Below are 21,801 nucleotides of genomic sequence, written 5' to 3'. Positions count from 1 at the left end.
ACTACACTAAATTTTTTTGGATTATTTTTACTGACTGAGACTTATTATTGAACTTGGTTGCTAACTAATGTGACATTGCTTACATCTGTAAGCTACACAAAAAGGTTTTCAAAGAATGTCCCCCAGGAATAAAACGGGTAGGTATGAAGGTAGGTATAAAACTTGAAGGTACTTTTCTGGATTTGAATCCTGGGTCATCCTTTTTTTAATTGGGAAAGTTATGTAACCTTTCTCCACATTTCTTTTTTTTAAGATTTTATTTATTTATTTGAGAGAGAGAGGACACAGAGGGAGAGTGAGAGGGAGAAGCAGGCTCCCCGCTGAGCAGGGAGCCCGATGCAGGGCTCAATCCCAGGACCCTGGGATCATGACCTGAGCCAAAGGCAGATGCTTAACCGACTGAGCCACCCAGGCGCCCCTTTCTCAACATTTCTGAACCTCTCTAAAGTTATTGTGAGGATCAACACAAATAATGTCATATATGACATCACCTACTTATAAAAAAGGACTCGGATATTAATCTTTGTGTTGTTATTGGGGAAAAGTATGATCATTCCCTATAAGTATAGGGAAGTTCTTTATTTGTAGCAGACATAGGATGTTTTGTATTGTACTAAGCCACAAGAGAAGCAAAATAAGTTCGTTAGTATGGGATTAATTTAAATACAGCACAATCAACTATGAGAACAGCCAGCACTGTTAAACAGGGACAGGGCCAATTTTGCAGAGCACTGAGAACTCTCTGCCTCTAGTAATTATAAACATAATTCAAAAAAACTATCTGCATTTGCATTCTAGTAATACTCATGCTTTGTAAGTTCACGGTGTGTGTCCATAAATACAAAGAGCAGCTTAGTAAAGTGGTTAGCACGGATTTTAAAGCCACCACTGGTATGCTGCTGTTGGCACTGGAGATAATGAACAAATAAATATTCAGGTATTGTAAGCCTATTATTAAACCACTGGTAGCTCGACAATGACCACGGTAGAAGCATTTACACCCAGGCAATCGGCAAATGCTACAAATCTGGGGTTCCCTCCCTCCATCCCAAAGACCTGATTACCAGTACCCTAGTGATGAACTACTGAGGCAGACCCATATATCTTTAATTGCCAGCTTTAACACTTCATGGTATATAGCCTTTAGCAAGTTATTTTGCTTTCTCTCCTGCAGTTTCCTAATCTCGAAAAAGATATATTTCTTTGTCCTAAGGTTGCTTTGAGGATTAACTGAGTTAACTTATGTAATACATACTCTATAAATGGCAGTTTATATTAATAAGCTAAAATCATGAAAGAGACAACAATGAAGAGAAACTCAGAAACCAAAAGTAAATGAAGAACTTTCAGTGGTTTCTGCTGTATTAACCGGTATCATGAAGCAAGTGATCCTAAATATATAATAGAGGAGCAATCCACAAAACTCGAGGCTTCACTCACCATGAAGAGACTGTCGTGTGCTTTTCCACTCTCTGCAAAAGGTGAGATAAGAGAACCAGTCCTGACAGAGGTGCTTTCTCGGTTAGTTTGTTGCTCTGGGACTGGCTCACATAAGCTGTCCATGGAGCCTTCCTGCAATAAAAGAGATTTATGAGGCAAAAAATAAAATGATATTTCCTGGAAAAGTCTTCCTTTTTAAGATTTATTTACTTATTTTAGAGAGAGAGAGCACACAAGCAGAGGGAGGGGCAGAAGGAGAGAGAGGGGGAGAGAATCTCAAGCAGACTCCCCGCTGAGCGTGAAGCCAGATGCCGGGCTCCATTTCACGACCCTGAGATCATGAGCATATAAGGATAATGCGAAAACACACAGAACATTCACGTAGAAGTGTGGAAGGTATATTAAGATGTTACAACACAAGATTAATAGGTATTCTAGAAAAATAAAATGACAGAATTTCCTTGTCAGTTCAAGAAAAGCTACAGACCAATTTTACTTATAGTTTTAAGAAATTCTAAATGAGATGTACACATTTAAATTTAATTAAATTGAAGCCTGCTTCTCGCTCTCCCACTCCCCCTACTAGTGTTCCCTCTCTCGCTGTGTCTCTCTCTGTCAAATAAATAAATAAAATCTTTAAAAAAAAAAAATACACCATGGTCAATCAGTATTTAATATGGGAATATAAGGATGTTTCAACATTTAGATGTCTTTTAAAATATTAAACAGGAAATTTATTGAAATTTATTGAAATAATAAAGGTATTTGAAAAATTTATTATTCACCTGTGATAAAATCTTAGCGAGTTGGGAAAAGACAGGACTTCCTTAACCTCAGTAGGATTATTTATCAAAAGCCTCGGGAAGACTCAATTAGGAGTAATACCTGAATGTGAGAAACAGGTTTAGGTGTCTGCTGTTATGGCATTCTTACTTGTCAATGTGACAAGAAGATAGAGAAAAGCTGAGAATGATATAATTACCAAAGAAGAGGAAAACTTACAGATTATCTGTATGGGAAATCTAAGAAAAAAACATAGACTACCAGAATTTTTTTAATTCAGCAAAATTATTTACTTGCAATATCAATATCAGGAAGTCAATAATGCATCTATAAATCAGCAGAAACAAATTAGGAACAAATAATCACAACAGCAACCAAAATTCTTAGATCCCTAGCAATAAATTTAGTAAAAGATGTGCATGAATTTTATAGAGCAAATTATACAATATCTTAAGAGTCCATAAAAGAAAACTTGAATAAATGAAAAGCTACACATGTTTGTGGATGGGAGGACTCAACTCCATAATTAAGTCAATTTCCCCTAAAGATGATGTGAGATTAAGTCCATTTTAACCAAAATCCCATCAAAGATTTTCATATTATTTGAAATTTACCTAGAAGCGCAAAGACTTAAAAAGTCCAAATTTTGAAGAAGGACAAGGAGAGGGAATTCTGTTGAATAAGATGTCTCCCTTAGCATTAGAATTACCCTAATAAAAGAACAGGTATAAGGAAAGGGGTAGAGATAAACCAAAGGGATAGAATAGAGTCCAAATAAAATAGAGGCAGCATTATTACAAATCACTGAAGAAATGGTGCAGGGATAATTGATTTGTAACTTTACTGGGTTACAAAATCGTGTTAAACTCAGTAACTATACAATGAGCTCAATAAGAAAATCATCCTGCTTCTAATGAGCAAGTCTTCTAAAAGCCTTATCACAATGTTAAAACTGTAAGAAAAATTCTGGAGTCAGAGTGGCATACATAAAAGGATATCCCTGCCTCCCTTTTGAAAGACCCCATTTCGAGTTTATAGATCCAAGATAACAGCGATCACCTTTAATGGATTATTTATAGGATCCTTGGTTCAGAATGGGTAGTTCATTAAGTTTGCTTTATTATTTCTCTTAAAAACCCCATTTACTAAAAGATTTACAATTTCCCCCTACACTTAAATAAGAGAATGCTTAACTCTTTCTCTGGCTTTCTTTAGTGGTAATCTTTACTTGATGCTTAATATTTAAAACCACCTCCTTCCTACAGATTTAAAGATCGATATAGAAATATACACCTCTACTTTTTAATTCTGAAATCATTCTTTCCACTAAATCAGTGATTTTTATTCTCTTTATTTTAAATGCCTGTCCCATATGTTCACATTCCTACAGGCACAGACAAAATGTTTTGAATTATGCACAAATTCCTGGCGAAAGCTGTAACCCCACCCCTTTGTCACAGCTCATAACAGCACAGTAGGGTGTCACAACACCCTGGTTGAGAGCCCATACGCTAAACAATTTTATTTATTTACCCCACAGGAAGAAATAAAAAGCACCTAAAATAGTTTTGATTTTTTTCCAAGTACCTTGTGGACATTTTATTATGAAAGCCATTAACTTTGACAAACTTTGGAATGCCTGAACAAAATATTTCAGTGTTCATGATGGTTCCGTCTAATCAAACATGTTTCCAAACAAGAAAATGTTTAAGGACAACTTTAAAACATGGAAAAGAGTTGCAGTCAGACTGAGTCCATGAGGCATAGCGTTGAAGCAATCCTTTTGGAGTACATGCTCCTTTCCCTCTATTGCAGAGAAAGACAGTGATGCTCATTAGATGGTTAGATGTCTTCAATAGCAGGACTAAAAACGTATGCCACACTATGCTGAGCCATGCTATGTTACAGTAACATTAGCATACTGATTATAGAGCCATTCCGAGTGATTTCGGAACGCCGTCCTCTCTGCTGCTACACTGCCTATTTCCATAGGAAGTATATTCACATAAATTGCATATAGCTCTTTTAGATCGACTAGAAAAGAATGCACAATACCACTTAAATCACCTGAAATGGGATTTCTCTAGTCAGATTTATCTGGCACAAAGCAAAGTTGAGCACCGGCAATTATTTTGTAAATTGGGACTATATAGGCAATCAGAACTCGATGATTCAGCCTGCCACAACTCACAATTGCATTTTATTTTTCAAGATGCTCCAAGATTAAATCCCTTATCTTGGCTTAAAATGCCTCCTGTTTAGGTATTACAACCTATGTCAGCACCATCTCTAGCACTACGTTAATCTTATTTGCAATTTGGAAAGAAAACAAACATCAAGGTAAACCATTTTATTTCCACAAATGACAGGGATCTCCCATCCATATCTTGAAAAACCAATGAATAGGCATAATGTACTGCTGTAAACACAGATAGAAATGAATAAAATTATTTTTGAAATTCATTTTTAGCATTGGCAGATGGTCACAACTGCAGGTTAGAGTTATAAAGTATTTCCAGATCTATGACTACCTGCTAACTTTCACTGATCCACTTCAGGCTAAACCAAAAAAAAAAAAAAAGGTAATAATGTAAAAAAGAATTTGAGAAGTGCTTATACCCTTGAATGAGCACATCTGCAGGACTGGAATAATCTATTGTACCTCGCATTTACAGTACTGTCTGACTCAGAAAGCTGCCTCCATGGTAATTTAAAACATTAAACGGAATTCATTATTCAAACAGTAAAGAGGAAATTTTGATCTCTAGGATATCTCAGAGCAAGGCAAGTAACCTAAATGCAGCATATTTTGCAAAAATTTTTCTCATATTTATAATAAATAAAATAGTTCCTCAAAAATACCGTTTATATTTCTTAGAAATTCAGCATCAAAAAAAAAATTCAGCATCAAAATGTTAAATAACTAGTAATTGTTTCAGATAAATGTATATATATATATATTTTTGTTAAATTACTTGCCTCTGAATGAGTTGGCTTAAGTGCTTTAATAAAAACATCCTTTTCTTCTTTCTGATGTGGATTTTTTTTATGAGACCCTAAATGTATTAATTAATCACCACATAGGAAGTTTAGGGTATCCCTAATTCCATTCCTTTTAATTGATACAATAAAATAAAAATGTGGATATCAATGATGCATGTAAAGAAACTCACCAGTGAAAAGCAGAAAAGATTCATTTTGGTAGGCTTCGGTCCCTTGTTGCTGTGCCTGAGAATGTGATCACCCCTTGTAGCTCTCTCTTGGCTTCACAGCTGTTTGGGCAGTTCTCATGGGAGATTATCACAGAGTAAAATCCCTGCCATAATCCAGGGGATTCAGAGACCAGGATCAAATAAGATAGGTCTTTATTGAACAAACAATTTTCTAAACTAATGAGGAAGCCTGAATAATAAAATGAGAGAAGGAGACGTACCATGTTCTGTGTAAACAGATTTCGAAGGTGGCAATAATATTACTAAAATCTGAAGGAAAACTGCAGTGAAAACAATCATAGACCTAGCTAACTAAATTGAAAAGATGAAGCAAACCTTGAACAAAAAGACCACCCTTCAATATAAAAGTAGCACCTTCCCTTCAAAGGTGGTAGGTCAAGGCCGTGTCCCATGTGTGCCTCTCTATCTCCATCACTCTATTACCTTCCATTAATTAAAAAAAAAAGTTGGATCTTTTCTATGACAAGGTACTGAAATAAGTACTTTTTATGGTGGTAAAATAGACATAACAAAATTTACCATTGTAACCATTTAAAAATGCACAGTTTTGTGGCATTAAGTACATTCACATTGTCATTAACCATTACCACCATCCATCTCCAGAACTCTTTCGTCTTGGGAAAAGTGAAACTCTGAACATACTAAACACTAACTCCCCATTCCTCCCTCCTCACCAGCCCCTGGCATCCACCATTCTACTTTCTGTCTCTATGAATTTCTCTCTTCCACTAAGTACCTCATGTAAGTAAAATCATACAGTATTTGTCCTTTGGTGACTGGCTTATTTCTCTCAGTATGATGTCTTTGAGGCTCACCCATGTTGTAGTATATGTCAGAATTTCCTTCTTTTTTAAGACTTTTAATATTCATTGCATGTATATACCACATTTTGCTTATCCGTTCATCTGTTGTTGGACACTTGGGCTGCTTCTACCTTTCGGCTTTTGTAAATAATGCTGCGATAAACAAGGCTGTACAAATTTCCAGTGTCTCTTCTTTCAGTTCTTTTGAGTCCATATCCAGAGATGGAATTGCTGGAAAGTTCAATTTTCATCTTGCAAATATGCTTCTTCTTCAGCTGGTCCTGGACTTATTTTTCCTTTAAATAACATTTATTTCTAATACCCTCAGAAAAGGCATCTATAGTTGTCCCTTGTTCTTTAATTAGGAAAGCCTGGAAAATTACATTGGCACCTTCTGCTTTTAAGACTGTTGTGAGTTAGGAATGCTTTGAATTCCAAGTAACAGATTACATATCTGAGGATGCTTCCTTAAGAAGAGTTACTCTTCTCATATAAGGATTGGTCTGTGCATTGACAACAGCTGGTATTGATGCAAAGGGTCAGTGAGGTCAGTAATAGTAACTTTCTACAGTTCCCCTGCCTTCCCTTCATGTTCTGAAGATGGATGCAGAACCTCAGAGCATGAAGTCCTCACACAGTTGCTTTCAAATGAAAAAAGTACATCATCGGCACCATTGTAAAGCGGTCTTCCATGTTTGGCTGCCTTCTATTATTCCTCCCAATAGCCACCATAGTACCCCTGTAAGTTTCTCCATTCTGCATGCTTTCCCCAAGTTAGTACTTTGGGGGAGTATTATTTACAGTGTATCCTGAGAAGATGTGATTATTAAAATTTAATCAAAATTGAAACTGGATGAGACTAGAACTTTGAGTCTCTTTTAGGGACTATAATATTATTTCAAGACCGAATATTTTAAAAAATTGATGATGAGCTTTTCATACATACTCAAAAGTGGAGTTCACTAATCCCTTCATATTCCCATCAACTATATTCAAAAATTATCAAGATATAACAACAGTTGCTAAATCTATCCCATTTTATCCTTATCATTTTTCCTTCCTGCGCAAGTATTTGAAACCCCAGACATCATGTCATTTCACTCCTACATGCTTCACTTTGTATCTCTAAAATTTTTTTGACATTTTCTTAGATAATCAGAGTGCCATTGTTACACTTTAAAATTATTCCTTGATAACTTCAAGTACCTCCCCGTGTCATTCCCCCCCCACAGAGAGATGGAGTCTATTTCTCCAATTCCTTCAACGTGGGCTGAAGCTGTGACTACACTGATAAATGGAATATGGAAGAGATATCACTGTGCTAGATCTAAGCTTAGCTTTTAGGAGGACTGCCAGCTTCCATTTCCTCCTTTTTGGACCCCAGCTGTCCGATCGTGAGGAAGCCCAAGCAGCACATGAAGAGACCTCCATGAAGGAACATAAAGGGTTCTAGCAACAGCTCCCACTGCTCTGCAAGTTGACGACCAGCACCGAGGTGCTAGCCCTGTGAGTGAGGCCATCCTTGAAATAAGTCCTCAAGTCCCAGATGAGTCACCCTAGTTATGGCAATGGGGCAGAGAGGCATCCCCAAAAGACCTGACCTGACTGCAAAATTGTGAGAAAATAAATTGTTTTAAGCCACTAAGTGGTCCGCTAGGTGCCAAGATAGCCAAAGCATTTTCCATAATTAAATCCCCCAATAATCTTAAGGAAAAAAAAAAAGGATCTTTGCTTTCATTTGCTCCATTTGAATCAAGATCCAAATAAAAAAGGACCACATGTCACTTTTGGGTATCATGTCTCTTAAGTCTCTTTAGTCTAGAACTTCTCTTTCTCTTCCTTTCTTTCTGTCTGTCTATCTTTCTCTCTTCCTTGCCACTAACTTGTTACCACCGGCAGAATCTAAAGATAATACTATAGTATCTAACTTTTTAAATCTTTGTAAAAATTTGTCTCTCTATACTTTTCTTCAACTTGAATATTTCCTGATTCATGTGCCTGGTAGAAGCAATAAAAACAATAAAATATCCTAAGATTCTTTTTGCAAAAGGTCTCCAAGGAATCATACCAGGACACCCACTCCCCAAAAGCCATCACCAATTCAAAGAGGAGATTAGGTCCTGGTAGGCACAGTGAATGCCCCTATTTCCTCCTCCCCTCTCCTTCTCTTCTCATATACTGAAAATTAACTATCTTTTATCTATCTCTTCTACAGGCAGAATTTCTGTATGTTATAGAGATGACAATTACTTTTCATTCCAACAGGTATTTATCAAGATAGTGTGCAAAGAGCATAAGCTTTGGAGCCAGACAGATCTGCATTTGAATTCAGTAACTTACTATGAAATCGTTCACAAGTCACTTAACTTCTCTGAATGCCAATTTCCACTTCTATAAAAAAGTGATAATAGAATCTGTCCTAAAGTCTTCTTATATGAGTTGATACCCATGTATATAAAGTGAATTCCAGGAAGAATTCAGCAAACTGTTATGAATTAGTTTGGTTGCTCCTTCCAATAAAAGTGCTTACCAAGAGCAGCCACTAAATTTTACTGTCTCACTCAAAAAGAAGGAAGGAAGTGTGTCGTGGCCAACGTGCATCAGAGCAAAAGCCACAAGATTTGGATTCTGCACCTAGGCTTAGAACTAAGGAACCCTCTAACAAAGCCTTCAAAACTCAAAGGGCTTTCAATTCTTCATCTACAAAAGAAAAGAGATAGAATACGTTTTTCTAAACATTTTTCACATAACAGCACACACACAAAAGCAAATGGAAGTTTCTTCAAGGCTCCACCAGTCACTTCAAGTTCCAAGGAGATGATATCTCAACACATCCATAGCCCTTCCTGGCATCTCAGCATGTCACCACACGCCAGCTGGGAAGCTCTGGATCTGGAGGATTCTAAAGTCTCTCTAGCTCATGATACTCATGATAGATATTTCAGAACAGGAAAAATGGTTAAATTAGAGTGGGGGTGGGGAGAGGAAAAATCCTTCAGGCTGGAGAGGTAAATCTATTTACATTCATATCTGTGGACTACTGCATGAAATTATCCTACAGACAATTCTGAGACCCTACCATATCTCCAGGGGACACTTCCTTAAATGAAACTGAAATAATTATAAATCATACAGTCCTTTCATTGCAAAGAAGTGTCTTAGCTTAATAATCATTTATTATCTCATCTATTTCTGAAATTTCATAAACAAAGCACAAACATAAAGTAATACATTTTGAAGAGGCACAATTAGAATAGTGGAACATGCAAATACCTACAATTTTGGAAGTGATTCATAGAAATTATCTATTTATCTATCGTATCTATTAGCCAGTCAACCGAGATAACATTGTTTCCCCTTTTTTTTTTTTTTTTTAAAGATTTCATTTATTTATTTGACAGAGAGAGACACAGCGAGAGAGGGAACACAAGCAGGGGGAGTGGGAGAGGGAGAAGCAGGCTTCCCATGGAGCAGGGAGCCCGATGCGGGGCTCAATCCCAGGACCCTGGGATCATGACCTGAGCCGAAGGCAGACGCTTAATGACTGAGCCACCCAGGCGCCCCTCCCCATTTTTAAGCATCCAGTATCAATGAAAGAAAGGGAGGAGAGAGTGAGAGAGAGAGAGAGAGAGAGAAGAGGACAATAAGTGTCTTGCCTTTTCAGGGACTGATTTTCAAGGAAAGCTAGGGAAAGCCATGTTTATTAGACAAAGGTTTACAGAAGTGTGTTAATTTTGCAATGCTGAGACTTCAACCTTTATTTGGTAATGTTTTTTAATGTTTCTTACAAAGTAGAATTTGACAAGGAATAAGCTTTTAGGAAGTTCAAAAGATTTGTTTTAGAAAGGAGTGATTTGCAGATGTGGAGAAGAGAAACATTTAATAAAGGGTATTCCAGCAGAGGAAGAGTATATACATGATATATCTGTGCCTCAATTTCATCCGTAAAGCATATGGCCTAGAGTTGGATAATCTTGAGATTCTTCATCTTTTTTTCAAATTTCTGTAGAAACTGCAATGAATGAAAGATGACTTTAAAACTGTAAGCAAACTGGAATACATTAGAGTTTAAAAATATCAACAAAAGTAAACTAAATGAAAAAAATGTATTCAATTTAAAGAATGATCTATGACTACAAATAACATTGTCATTTTTTTAAATTAGTAGTTTTTAAAGTTTTAATTTAATAGAAAAGATACAGATAGGTAAAAGCAAATACAACTATTATCTTCTGCCCAACAGATTTCAAGAGAAGCCCTGATCACTAGCCTCAGAGAGCACTGCATATTAGCTACCTCGTACTGATGACTCTGGAAGACTGCATTTGTCTAACCCAAATTGAAATACTTTTCCTTTATAAATATGACGACACGAGGAAGTGCACGTGGCTGTTTAATGTAATATCTCTTTGCTTTAGGCATAGTACAAATTTAGGATCAAGAAAAATATATGCCATGAGAGGGCCATCAGTGTCGGCTTGTTGAACTTCTCATTTTGCTTATGTAGCCTTTATGTATTGTTATTGAGAGCAATCTGACTGTATCTGCCTTTATGCCAATGTGTTGTTTGATAATGCTAAAACAGCCTAGATTTTCACAGAATTGGCCAAACCAAAATACTGATATACCTCCAGGCCACCACACAGGCCCTAGAGGGTCTAGTGATTCTGGACCTGTCTCCTCTGGCTATGAACAGTGTCAGTCTGCCATAAAAATATCAGCATTATCTATGTGTGCCATGATGAGACAAGGATTGGGAGCTATGGTGGTGGGATGACAACAGCAAATATTTGAAGCATTTATTAGCCCAAAAGAAATAAGGCAAAATGTTCTCCAAGATTTCCTACTGGTGAATTATTTGGTTCAGGGAATAACATCATTGCCAATTTTGAAAAATTGAGATACAGCATTCATATGGTAAGCCATAGTATATAATACAGCTCAATAAATTTTTACATATATGAATACTCATGCAACAACTGCCCAGATCAGATCAAGCCCCCAGTGTTCAGAAGGTTACCTTATATCCACCCCTGCCAAGCGAGTACCCTCTTCACCCCCTCCCAAGGTAAGTACTATTCTAACTTCTATCACCATATATTAGTTCCACTTTTTAAAAATTTTAATGTAGATCTGAATTTTTATTCAACATTATGTCTGGGACATTCATCTGTGCTGTAATTTGTTCTTCATTACAGTGTGGTATTCCATTATGTAAGTATTCCATAATTTACCCATGTATTATTGATGGGCAATAGGTGTTGGGTTTTTTTTTTTTTTTTTCATTTCAATTGTTATGAATGAAGCTCCTCTGAACATCCATATAGAGGTCTTTTGGTGGTTATCTGCATTCATTCCTCTTTGATATATAACTAAGAGTGGAAAATTGGGTCATAGGTTAGGTATATGGTTAGCTTTGGTAGATACTAGCAAATAATTTTCTAAAGCGATTGCACCCATTTACACTCCTATCAGCAGTGAAGAATTTCAGTCATTTTATATCACCATCAAAACTTGGCACTGTTGGGGCGCCTGGGTGGCTCAGTTGGTTAAGCGACTGCCTTCAGCTCAGGTCATGATCCTGGAGTCCCAGGATCGAGTCCCGCATCGGGCTCCCTGCTCGGCAGGGAGTCTGCTTCTCCCTCTGACCCTCCTCCCTCTCATGCTCTCTGTCTCTCATTCTCTCGCTCTCAAATAAATAAATAAAATCTTTAAAAAAACAAACAAACAAACAAAAAAAACTTGGCATTGTTAGTTTTCTTAATTTTAGCTGTGCTGGTATATGTGTTTCAGTTGCGGTTTTAACAATAATGAGCTACTTTTCATGTTTGTTAGCCATTTTGACACTGACATATCTGTTCAAATCTTTAACCCATTCTTGTTACCTTTTTTCTTACTTCTTTGTAAGCATTCTTTATGCTCTGTTAATGAGAACTTTGACAAATATATATAGATCTTTTACCAGCCTGTGGCTTGACTTTTTATCCTCTTAATGCTATCACTTAATAAACAGAAGTTCTTAGTTATTTATTAATTAAGTAATTAAATTTATTTTATTTATTATCATTTTTGGTTAGTAACTTTTGTGTCTTGGTTAAGAAATCTTTACCTACTTCAAAGTCAACTTCTAGAAGTTTGATTGATTTAGCTTTCATATCTACTGTTTGTGATCTATCTCAAGTTAATTTCTGTGCTGGGTATAAGGTAGGAGTCAAGGAGGGGTTTTTCTGTTTGTCTTTCATTCCTATATCCAATGGATCCAGCACTACATATTGGGAAGACCATCAATTCTCTGTTGATATACAGTGGCATCCACACCACATCTTATCAAGGCACCATTTCAGTGGGGATATGCTTCTGGAATCTCTATCACATTCCATTGGTCTTTGTGCCAACATTTACACTTTCTTAATTATGATAGCCTTAGAGCAAATCTTGCTATTTGGTAGTGGATGTACTACAGCAGTGCTCTTTTTCTTTGATCCTTGGCTATCGAGATCCTTCAGTAATTTTTTAAAGCATTAGATTGAAAATCTAGACAGAAGTTTAAATTTCATCCTGGCTACTGTCTAGCCAAGTTTAAATTTCATACTTGGCCACCTTGTGAAAGACATTTAACCTCCCTCTCCTGCTCCTCATTTGTAAATATGCAGGGCCTGGATTAGACAAACCCAAAGACTTTTGCATTTGTGATTTTCTAGCCCAATTCACACAGAAAGGGAAGGCAATTAGTGTTCATAAATAAAACACAGGAAACCTCCCTTGGAAGGATGGTTGCTTAAACACAGCCAAATTTTCCCTCCACAAATATTATTTCACATTTAAAATAATGCATCTGAAAGTGGGTTTAGAGATCACTTGCTTAATATAAATCAAAGAATTTACAAATTCATTAAGTTCCTAACGACACAACAAAATGCATAGCTTTAAATGGAAATAAAATTTGGATATTCCTGGAAACACTGGCTCACATGTATTTCTGTTACTAGGACAGGAGTTTAAGTCGGCTGTGACTGGTACGATTCTACCACTCTAAACACCATCTTTAACCTAAAACGTATCCTCTCATTTATCAGGCTAGCAGCACAACATCACACTGTTTTGTTCTCCAGCCTTTTCCTATGTCATTCTCCACACCTACAACATCCTCCTGCTGTCTTTTCACCCATTCACATCTGTTAGTTTCTTTACAAGTCACTGCCTGCTTGTCTTCCTTGAGTGACCCTATTTCACACTTCTTACCTTTCCACTTTGTACTCATCCACCTACACTGCCTTTCATATTTTATCTGTATACACAGATTGTACTAAACATTTCATTCTCATCTCTTAATTCGAGTCTAAGCTGCTTTTATTTTGATTCGTCAGATGAGGAGCACTGTATCTAGCATTGCGCGACCATAGCACAACCATACCCAGGTCCTTGGGAAGGACTGTTTGGCTGTGAGGGCTTCCTCTCTGTCGGTCATATGTGTCCCCCCATTTCACGGTGGCCTGGGGAGGTGGTCGGTATCCCTCTGATTTTATCAAGGAGGAAACGTTGATTATAATTGGGTAACACCCTCGGTGTCACTTAGAGTGTTTGAGTCTCTTCCTCCATTAGGGAGATGGGAGTGGGAACAAAGTGGCTTAGTGGCACAGTGGGCTCTTGGGGGTAGGGGACAGGTCCTAAAGGGCGCAGACTAGGAACAAGGTGTTCTTACCAGAGACAAGAGTCACTGGAGCTGGAGAAAAGCCTAAGAAGAGAAAGAATCAAATCTGGTCAAGGTCCAGGCCGAGAGATCCAAGATGGATGCCAAATCCAGAGGAGAAGAGTTTGAAACAGAGAGATAAGATGGAGCAAAGTCTGCTTTGAAACAAAGAGATGGGACTGGAAGAAGGAAGGTGTGCAGGAGCAGAAAAGAGAAAGGTGATTAATAAGCATTTGCTGGATAAATAAGTAAATAAATACATGTCTTATAAGGAATAAATAAGAGGGAGCCATCAAAAACTTATTCCGAGATTTGAAACCTGGAAAATGGCAAAAATGTGAGTACCAAGTAATAGAACTTCAGAAATCAGGAGAAAATAAAAGCTTGAGCAATGCATATTGAGATGGATTTTAGATGTGAGACATCCAGCAGAGAATGTCCAATATGCAAATGCAAAATGTGTAGAGCTCAGAGGACTAGAGATGAGAATTTGCAGTTTGCAGCTTACAAAATGCTTTGCATGCTTCACCTTATTGTCATACAAACAAACAAAAAACCCAAGTAAATTGGAAACTAAAACTAAAGAAACTGAATTTAAGGGAAGTTAACTGACTTTCCCAAAGTGACATAGCTAATGCACAGATGATCTGGAATATGAACACAGGAGTCCTAATCATAAAATTCAGTGCTCATTTTATTACATCATACTGCCCCGCAGATAAGAATGAGTAAACCATCCAAAATAGAGGATTTCAGATAATGTGATTCTATTCAGGCCACGCATATGATAATGTCTTATGCTAATGTGCATAGCTTCAGGTAACAAAGAACTGAAATTTATCAGACACAGCTAGTTGACCTCCCCGTTGGTTAAAGATATTTTCCTATTCATTTCAAGAGTTACTTGCTTGCTGCAATTTGCCAGCTGGTATGGACATGGCTGACAGCATCACCTGCCTGCCAAAAAAATACATGTGCTGAGAGCTGTTAAGTGGATTAAAATTTTGTGCCACAAAGTGATGCCCAAAGCATAGTCAAAAATTTCACTTCAGCCAAAGATGTTCTTAAAAACTCAAACCAGAAAAGAACACACTTAAAAAGCTTCATGAGGTAGAAGATGTAAGAGGAATTATACAATATATAAGCAAAGAAAGCAAATATTTGAAAATTTGCCAAGTGGCTGGAAGCGAGCGAGAGTTGAGAAAAAAAAATTTGAGTACTGCTGATTTTCTAGAATACTCAGGGAGTTGAACAAAGAGTAAAATAAAATAAATTATGTGTTAGTTATTATAGCAGAACTGGCACCTTATTTGTTCTGCATTCTGTCCTCCAAAGGAAGCCTAAATGCAAGCCCAGGTTCAAGGTGTGGGGAAGCAGATGCCTCCTTTTAATGGAAGAAGCTGCAAAGTCACATTGCAATGGATGCGGACACAAGGGGCAAGAACATTGACAACCATTTTGTAACTGGTACAACCAGTAACTAGATGTTTGATTTTGGGCAGTTCATTTCACCTCTCTTGGCCTGTTTCCTTATCTCTAAAATAAGGATGAGGACCAGATGGTCCCTAGGACTCCTCACAGTTCTTTATTTCTAATACAATGATTTCCAAAACTGCCTTTCAGGCAAATTAGAGGGTTTTTAGGTAACTCAAAGAAAAAGAAAATCTGCAAGTAAAGTGGCATGTAGTTGCTCAGCTAAACTCACCTGTAAGTATAAAGTCACTTACTAAAATGCAAAAGTGCCATATAGAATATAGAAGTGACAGAGCATGTCAGAAAATCAAACAACATTATAGTACTGCAAGTTGGAAATCATTGAAAATTGCTAGTTTAGCCATTTGACAACATTAACAGAAGTCATCCAGTATGATTACAAATCTTCTATGCTAGAAATTGGACTGTCTGCTTCATGTCCTAAATGACCCAATTTGACACTGGCTCATCACCAATATTCTACTATGTAGATTTGTCTTCATCCATAATTCAGGGTGTGAAAGTGCCCAATGTTAAAATTACTTGGATTAACTGTTAACATAGTTCGAATTAAGTGGTTAATTGCTTCATCTTCAATTTCACTTGGATCACAAAGATCCAACCAGTTTTATGAAGCCGAAACTTTAGCCATGTAGATACTAAACGAAGGAAGTCAGTCAACCAGTCAACCGTACTTCCTGTTCTAATATGCAGAAAAGAAAAGTAGCGTACTCTTACGAGAAACCCCAACAGCAAGAGAAGACAAAACGCTTTACTTTTCTTAGACTGGTGAGGGCTAAAATAGAAAGCATCATTGGCCAGAAATAAAAACAAGCCTTCTTTGAATGCTTAAAAAAAAAAAAAAAAACTTTAATATTTTCCATTGTTGTAATTTACAAATATCTGAATGCTCTGTTTTTCTACAGAATACACAGTCGAAATGTCAAACTACTGGAACCTGAAAATTACTTTAATTAGATCTTGTCTTACTTAAATTTAAGCAGGCTAAAGAAGTTAGCCCTAAACACTCCCATCAGTAAGAAAGAACATGTCTGAATTCAGCACATATTGTAACTTATGAAGCTTTACTGTCAGACAAGAATGAGGAAATGCTCAGATCTAAATGGAGCTGTTGATGTAAGAAAACCATTTCCTTGATATCTGCATGTTCATCATCTTAGCTCTCAGGCCCCAGACAGCTGTCTCTTGAACTTTAGGAAATTAAGACACCAAAAAGAAGATCTGAAAAACTAAAATCTACTAAGCCTATACATAGCAGACAGAGGTCAGGCAGAGCTATATTTAGGATTAATATTGAGAGCTCTGGGTTCGTTTGTGTGTTTGTGCAGGAGGGGTAGATGTTAGGGTGATCAGTGTACACATCTTAGGTAGAATTTAGAGAAGTTAGTAAATTGGTGTAAAGTAATGACCTGCTTCATTAAAACTTAGAGCATTCATTGACTTGTTTGCTCCTGGAGTGATAAGGAGTAATGTACATATATGATGTCATCTTCATATTTTCAAAATATAAAAAATTTAGGCGACACAATTTCGATGACATTAGCAAATGGGAATTGCAAAACAACAAAAAAAAGCATTTAAAAAAATAAACTCATTTTCTTTGCATTCTTCTTTCCATTGCTTCCAAAAATGTTTAAAAATCATTAACATCATAAACTTTACAGTCCCATTTCCCAAGTTGGCTTCCTTCTTTCCCCACTCCCAATCCTTGGTTATATTCCCCTTCTGTTTCTATAGCACACAGCTGAAGACCCAGGATTGCACCTGCAAAAACACTCTGTCTTTCTTCATGAATGTGAGTTCTCAGGAATGCCTATAAAAATACCAGAAGAAGGGATTTTGAATTTGCCATTTCTCTTACACTAGCTTCCTGACTTCCTTCATCCTCTCATGTATCTGGCATATGAACAATTTCTCTTTAACTTGACAGTGTGAGGTTAAACTCCTTGCTGTGTTCATGCTTTCATCCCCTCTACCTCTTCTAGAGCAAAGACCTTATACTACTAACGATGTATTTTCAGCCTTTTTTCCTCTACTTGTTCTATCACTGTAGTCTATACATCAGCTCAACCTGTCCCTGCCTTTAAAAACACCCTCTGTGACTTTAAGCCTCCTTCCATTAACCATCACTTTCTTGCTCCTTCCTCTCATAGCCAAGTTCTTCCAAAGACTGGTTTATAATCGCTCGGTCATATTATTTATTTTTAATCTGCTACAATCAGAATTCCAGCCCCATCATTCTGGATGAAAAGTGATTTGCAGAAGGTTTTTATGATTCAAAGTTTCCCAATCCAACAAAGGCATTGATGGTGATGTCATCTCTGCAGCTCTTGGCACAGTTGATTACGCCTTCCCTCCTGGAATGGATAACCCCTTCTCCTGGTCTTCTATTATTCCTTTGACCATTCCCTCTCAGTCCTCCCTAAGACCTCAATTCTACTGCCTCCCCATCTACTGCCATAAAATTTCTGCAGTACCTCCAAATCTATCTCCACCCTCCAACCCCTTAGTGCCTTAGTTCAGTCTTTACCATCTTTCCTTAGACTCTAGCAAGTCTCTCCTCACTGGTATTGCTGCCTCTACTCTCTTCCACCTCCACTTCATTTATCCCCTTCCTGTCAATGTGATCTCTCTCAAAATCACTCTTATCTAAGACACCTGAACTTCCTAGCACTCCTTATCATGTTGTGTTAGCTTAAAATTTCCCAGAAGCAGACCCTGACATAAAGGTTTATGTGCTGACTATTTATATGGGAGGACAAGGGATACCAGAAAGGGAATGAGGAACTGATAAAGAGACAGGAAGGCAGAGTGACTGAAGCTTAATCCTGCTGGAATACTGAGACATGCTGCAAAACCCATGTCTCAGAGTTATCTCATTATGGGGGTACGTTTGCTGGGGTATATACATATCAACTCTGGTCAGCATGCTCTTGGGACAGAGGTTTCACTTTTCTTGGCACTTCTGGCCTGCCAGGAGTGCCCAGAATGACTAGTAAAGCCCTAGGCACAGCTTGATGTCAGCACTAGAACACAGTGAGCTGGTTATGGTACAAGGGATATGGTGAGGTTCTGACAGCATCTGCTACCGATGGCTTACAAAGGTCTTTTGCTTTCTTTACACCTTAGCTTACCTCTTGTAGCACCCTGTCTCTCCTTCTTCTTGCACACAATGCTCACACCATCAGGAAGAACTTTGATCTTGTGTGATATGTTGTTCTGGTCTATGCTTCTCTAGAATGTCCTTCTCTCTTTGCTGATTGACACCTGATAGTTTAACAATCGCCTCAGTTGTCATCTCTGTCACTAATCCTGTCCTCACACTCCCACAGCTACTAACCAATGCTTCCCCTGAATCCCCACTATGAACTGTACACTTATCAATCCTACAACCTTGAGCACTTCTCTGCAGGACACGTGTTTTTCTATGGTCCTAAATAAAGCTGTTTGAACCAGAGGAGTGAGCTCAGGTCACAAAACTATAAATATAAAAGAAGATAATTCATTTTAGGTAAGTACTTCCATAACTATTTGTAATGAAGTTGTTTACTATGCAGATTTACCTTGTTTAACAAAGATAATTCCTGAATATTTGAGTAAAATTCAAAGATATAAAAGTCAAGCAATAGGCTTAGACGTTATAAGAAGAGCTCCATTCTGAGAGTTAAAACATTTCATAAAATTTCTAATTCTATCTTGTCTTTTGGAAACACTTATTTTTATGAAATAGTAGGAAAATTCTAACAACAGAAAATGTTGAGATAACTGGCCAGCCCCCATCCCCATCCCTACACACCCACACTACACAGACCAAAATGGTGGTGCAGCCCAAAAGGAACTCATGATCCTGGGACAGTCCCACCTAATAGGGGTTGGTGATATTCCTTAGTTAGATGATGGCAGCAGTCTGTATTTGTCAGATCAAAGACAGATTTGGGGCATCCTGGTAACATGTATGAAAACACAGGTCGTGCAAAAATACTGAATACTGAACGGACAGAATACTGATATTCAATAGGGAGAGTTTAAAGCAATGCTATGCAATCCTCACTGCACATTAGAAGGACCTGAGGACCTTTTATTTTTTTATTTTTTTATTTTTTTAACATTTTATTTATTTGACAGAGAGAGAGACAGTGAGAGAGGGAACAGAAGCAGGGGGCGTGGGAGAGGGAGAAGCAGGCTTCCCGCCGAGCAGGGAGCCCGATGCAGGGCTCGATCCCATGATCCTGGGATCATGACCTGAGCTGAAGGCAGACGCTTCTCGACTGAGCCACCCAGGTGCCCCGGACCTGAGGATCTTTTAAAGGCTGAAGACTCTTGGACTCATCCAGACTAATTAAAACAGATAAGGAAGGAAGGGAGGAAGGAAGAGAAGAAAGGAAAGAAGGAAAGAATCCATTCCTTAAATTCAGCAAGGGCAGAAATCTAAAAATACAAAAGGGCAAAACTCTGACTAATGAAACTCTGGGCTTCTGACCTACCTAAGGCCTCAGCCTGGGCTACACTGAACTGACTTCTTGTGGAGGCTTCAAGTCAGTTAACTCCACCCTTCTTTTCTGGGACACTTTGCTCTCCACTATATCCAATCAATAAATACTTTCTAACAATACTACATCCATAATAAGGCTCACATCTGAGGCCATGATTACTTCTGCTCAGTGTCAATGACCAGTGTTGCAGTGTATGCCTCCATAATTGCTCACCAGGCTCTCTGCAACCATCTCTTAATTGCGTGTCAGTGCCCAAGGTATCCTTGTGTACACCACTCTCTATACCACCAGAAAACTCCTTCCTTTGCTGAGAGATCCGGACATCCTTCTCTCCCACCTAAGTCAATGCTTCTTCATCTAAAGTACTGGATTTTAATCTGGAGACTTGAAAGATTTCTGAAACCTGTATGAATTTGAGTTTTCCTCTGTGAATGTTCATTTTTCTTGGGAGAAGTTGCTCTGTTTCCTTCGGATTCTGAAACAGGCCTGAAGTACAATCAAGGTTAATACCTTCAGGACAAAGCCACAGACCTTAGCATGAAGTCCAAGACCCCTCATGACCTAGCCCCAATAGCTTCTGTCATTCCAGTGTCACCATCTGTCCTGCACACTTTATGCCCAGCCATAGAAAATATCTTCTAGTTTCATAAATGCACCAACTCTCTTTTTCATGTTTTGGCACATTCTCCTTCTCTTTCTAGAGTGCTCTGACCTCTCCAACACCATTCATTACCTAATATCAACCCCCTTCTCAAAACTTGACTTAGAGGTCACTTTTTTTGTGAAGCCTTCTTTATCCCCACCTTGATAACATATAATTGATATCTTTCCTTTAAGTTGCCATGGTACCTGGAAATAGATCATGGCACTTATCAAACAATATCACATGTGTCTGTCTACACAGCTGTCCCACTCTCAAGGGTGAGCTTCCAGAACACAAAGGTTGTATTTTATCTGTGTTGGTAATCTCCATGCCCAGATAAGTAGATGCTCAGTCAAAGCTTGAAGAATGAAAAGCATAAGGTATTTGAGCAAAAAGATGGGGAACTCAGATGGAGATGGAAAGCTTCAGGGCCATGTTTCAATCAAGGGAAATTGAACCCCAGGCAACAAGTAATTAATAGCAGGCATTTGGCAGAGCATGTTGCTGGGAGTGAACCCCCTTAGAAATGTGAATGATAGAAAGTTTTTACTAAAAGTACGCTCTGAGCAATTACACAAGCAGAGGCCAAGAATGGCCTGCTTACAGCAAAAGGAACCTGAAATAAGGAAGTAACCTCCCAGGGCGGAATCTCATGTTACCCAAGAAGTTTGGTAGAATTTGAGCAGTAGAAAAATTTAACAATTGAAACCAACCCTGAGCAGAATTATTTTCTTAGTTCTAATTGGCTAACTGGGGCCATTTACTCATAAGGCAAGACTGGAAATTGACATTAGAAATAACTATCATTCAGTTTACTGTGAAGAATTGTGCTGGATTTTATGACATTTTTAAGTTGTAGATACAGTAGTTCCCACACCTGAGTTATTCTTAACTCATCATTTTGTTGCTTTATAAAATCTCCAGTTTAAAGAAAACCTATCATAATCAAGATTCTAGGTACAAGAGTAAGGAAACCAGGTAAGCAACAGGCCTTCGTGATTACTTCTGTAAAAAGATTTATCCCTACATGTTACATTTGTACTCTCTCAGAGTATCCCTTAAATCTCTTAAAAGCGATTTAAGAAAATAAGATACTATATAATGATCTAAATAATAAAGGGAGAGAAGATAAGGCTAGCTAGCATCCTGAGGCGGCAGGTGGAGTGTTATTTCTGTGGAGCTAGGGAAGAGTTTTAGGAGCTGTAAGAAGAGCAGGGGAGAC

General features: G+C 37.8%; 1 protein-coding gene across 1 annotated transcript in view; it reads right to left on the bottom strand.

Moving 5' to 3' along the window:
• The window catches only part of SAMSN1 (SAM domain, SH3 domain and nuclear localization signals 1), a 419,971-nt gene that overhangs the window by 131,212 nt on the left and 266,958 nt on the right, over window positions 1-21,801 (bottom strand). The window contains exon 12 of the mRNA XM_064580112.1: window positions 1,441-1,572. Within this exon, the coding sequence (XP_064436182.1) occupies window positions 1,441-1,563 (123 nt within the window). The 5' untranslated portion in view covers window positions 1,564-1,572. The remainder of the gene's footprint in view (window positions 1-1,440; window positions 1,573-21,801) is intronic.

The sequence above is a fragment of the Mirounga angustirostris genome, unplaced genomic scaffold (genome assembly GCF_029215605.1).
Source record: "Mirounga angustirostris isolate CCGP_5_RB_7025 unplaced genomic scaffold, mMirAng1.0.hap1 SCAF_1, whole genome shotgun sequence".
Taxonomy (NCBI): Eukaryota; Metazoa; Chordata; class Mammalia; order Carnivora; family Phocidae; genus Mirounga; species Mirounga angustirostris.
The sequence above is the reverse complement of the archived record's forward strand: the minus strand, read 5'-3'. Positions and strand labels throughout refer to the sequence as shown.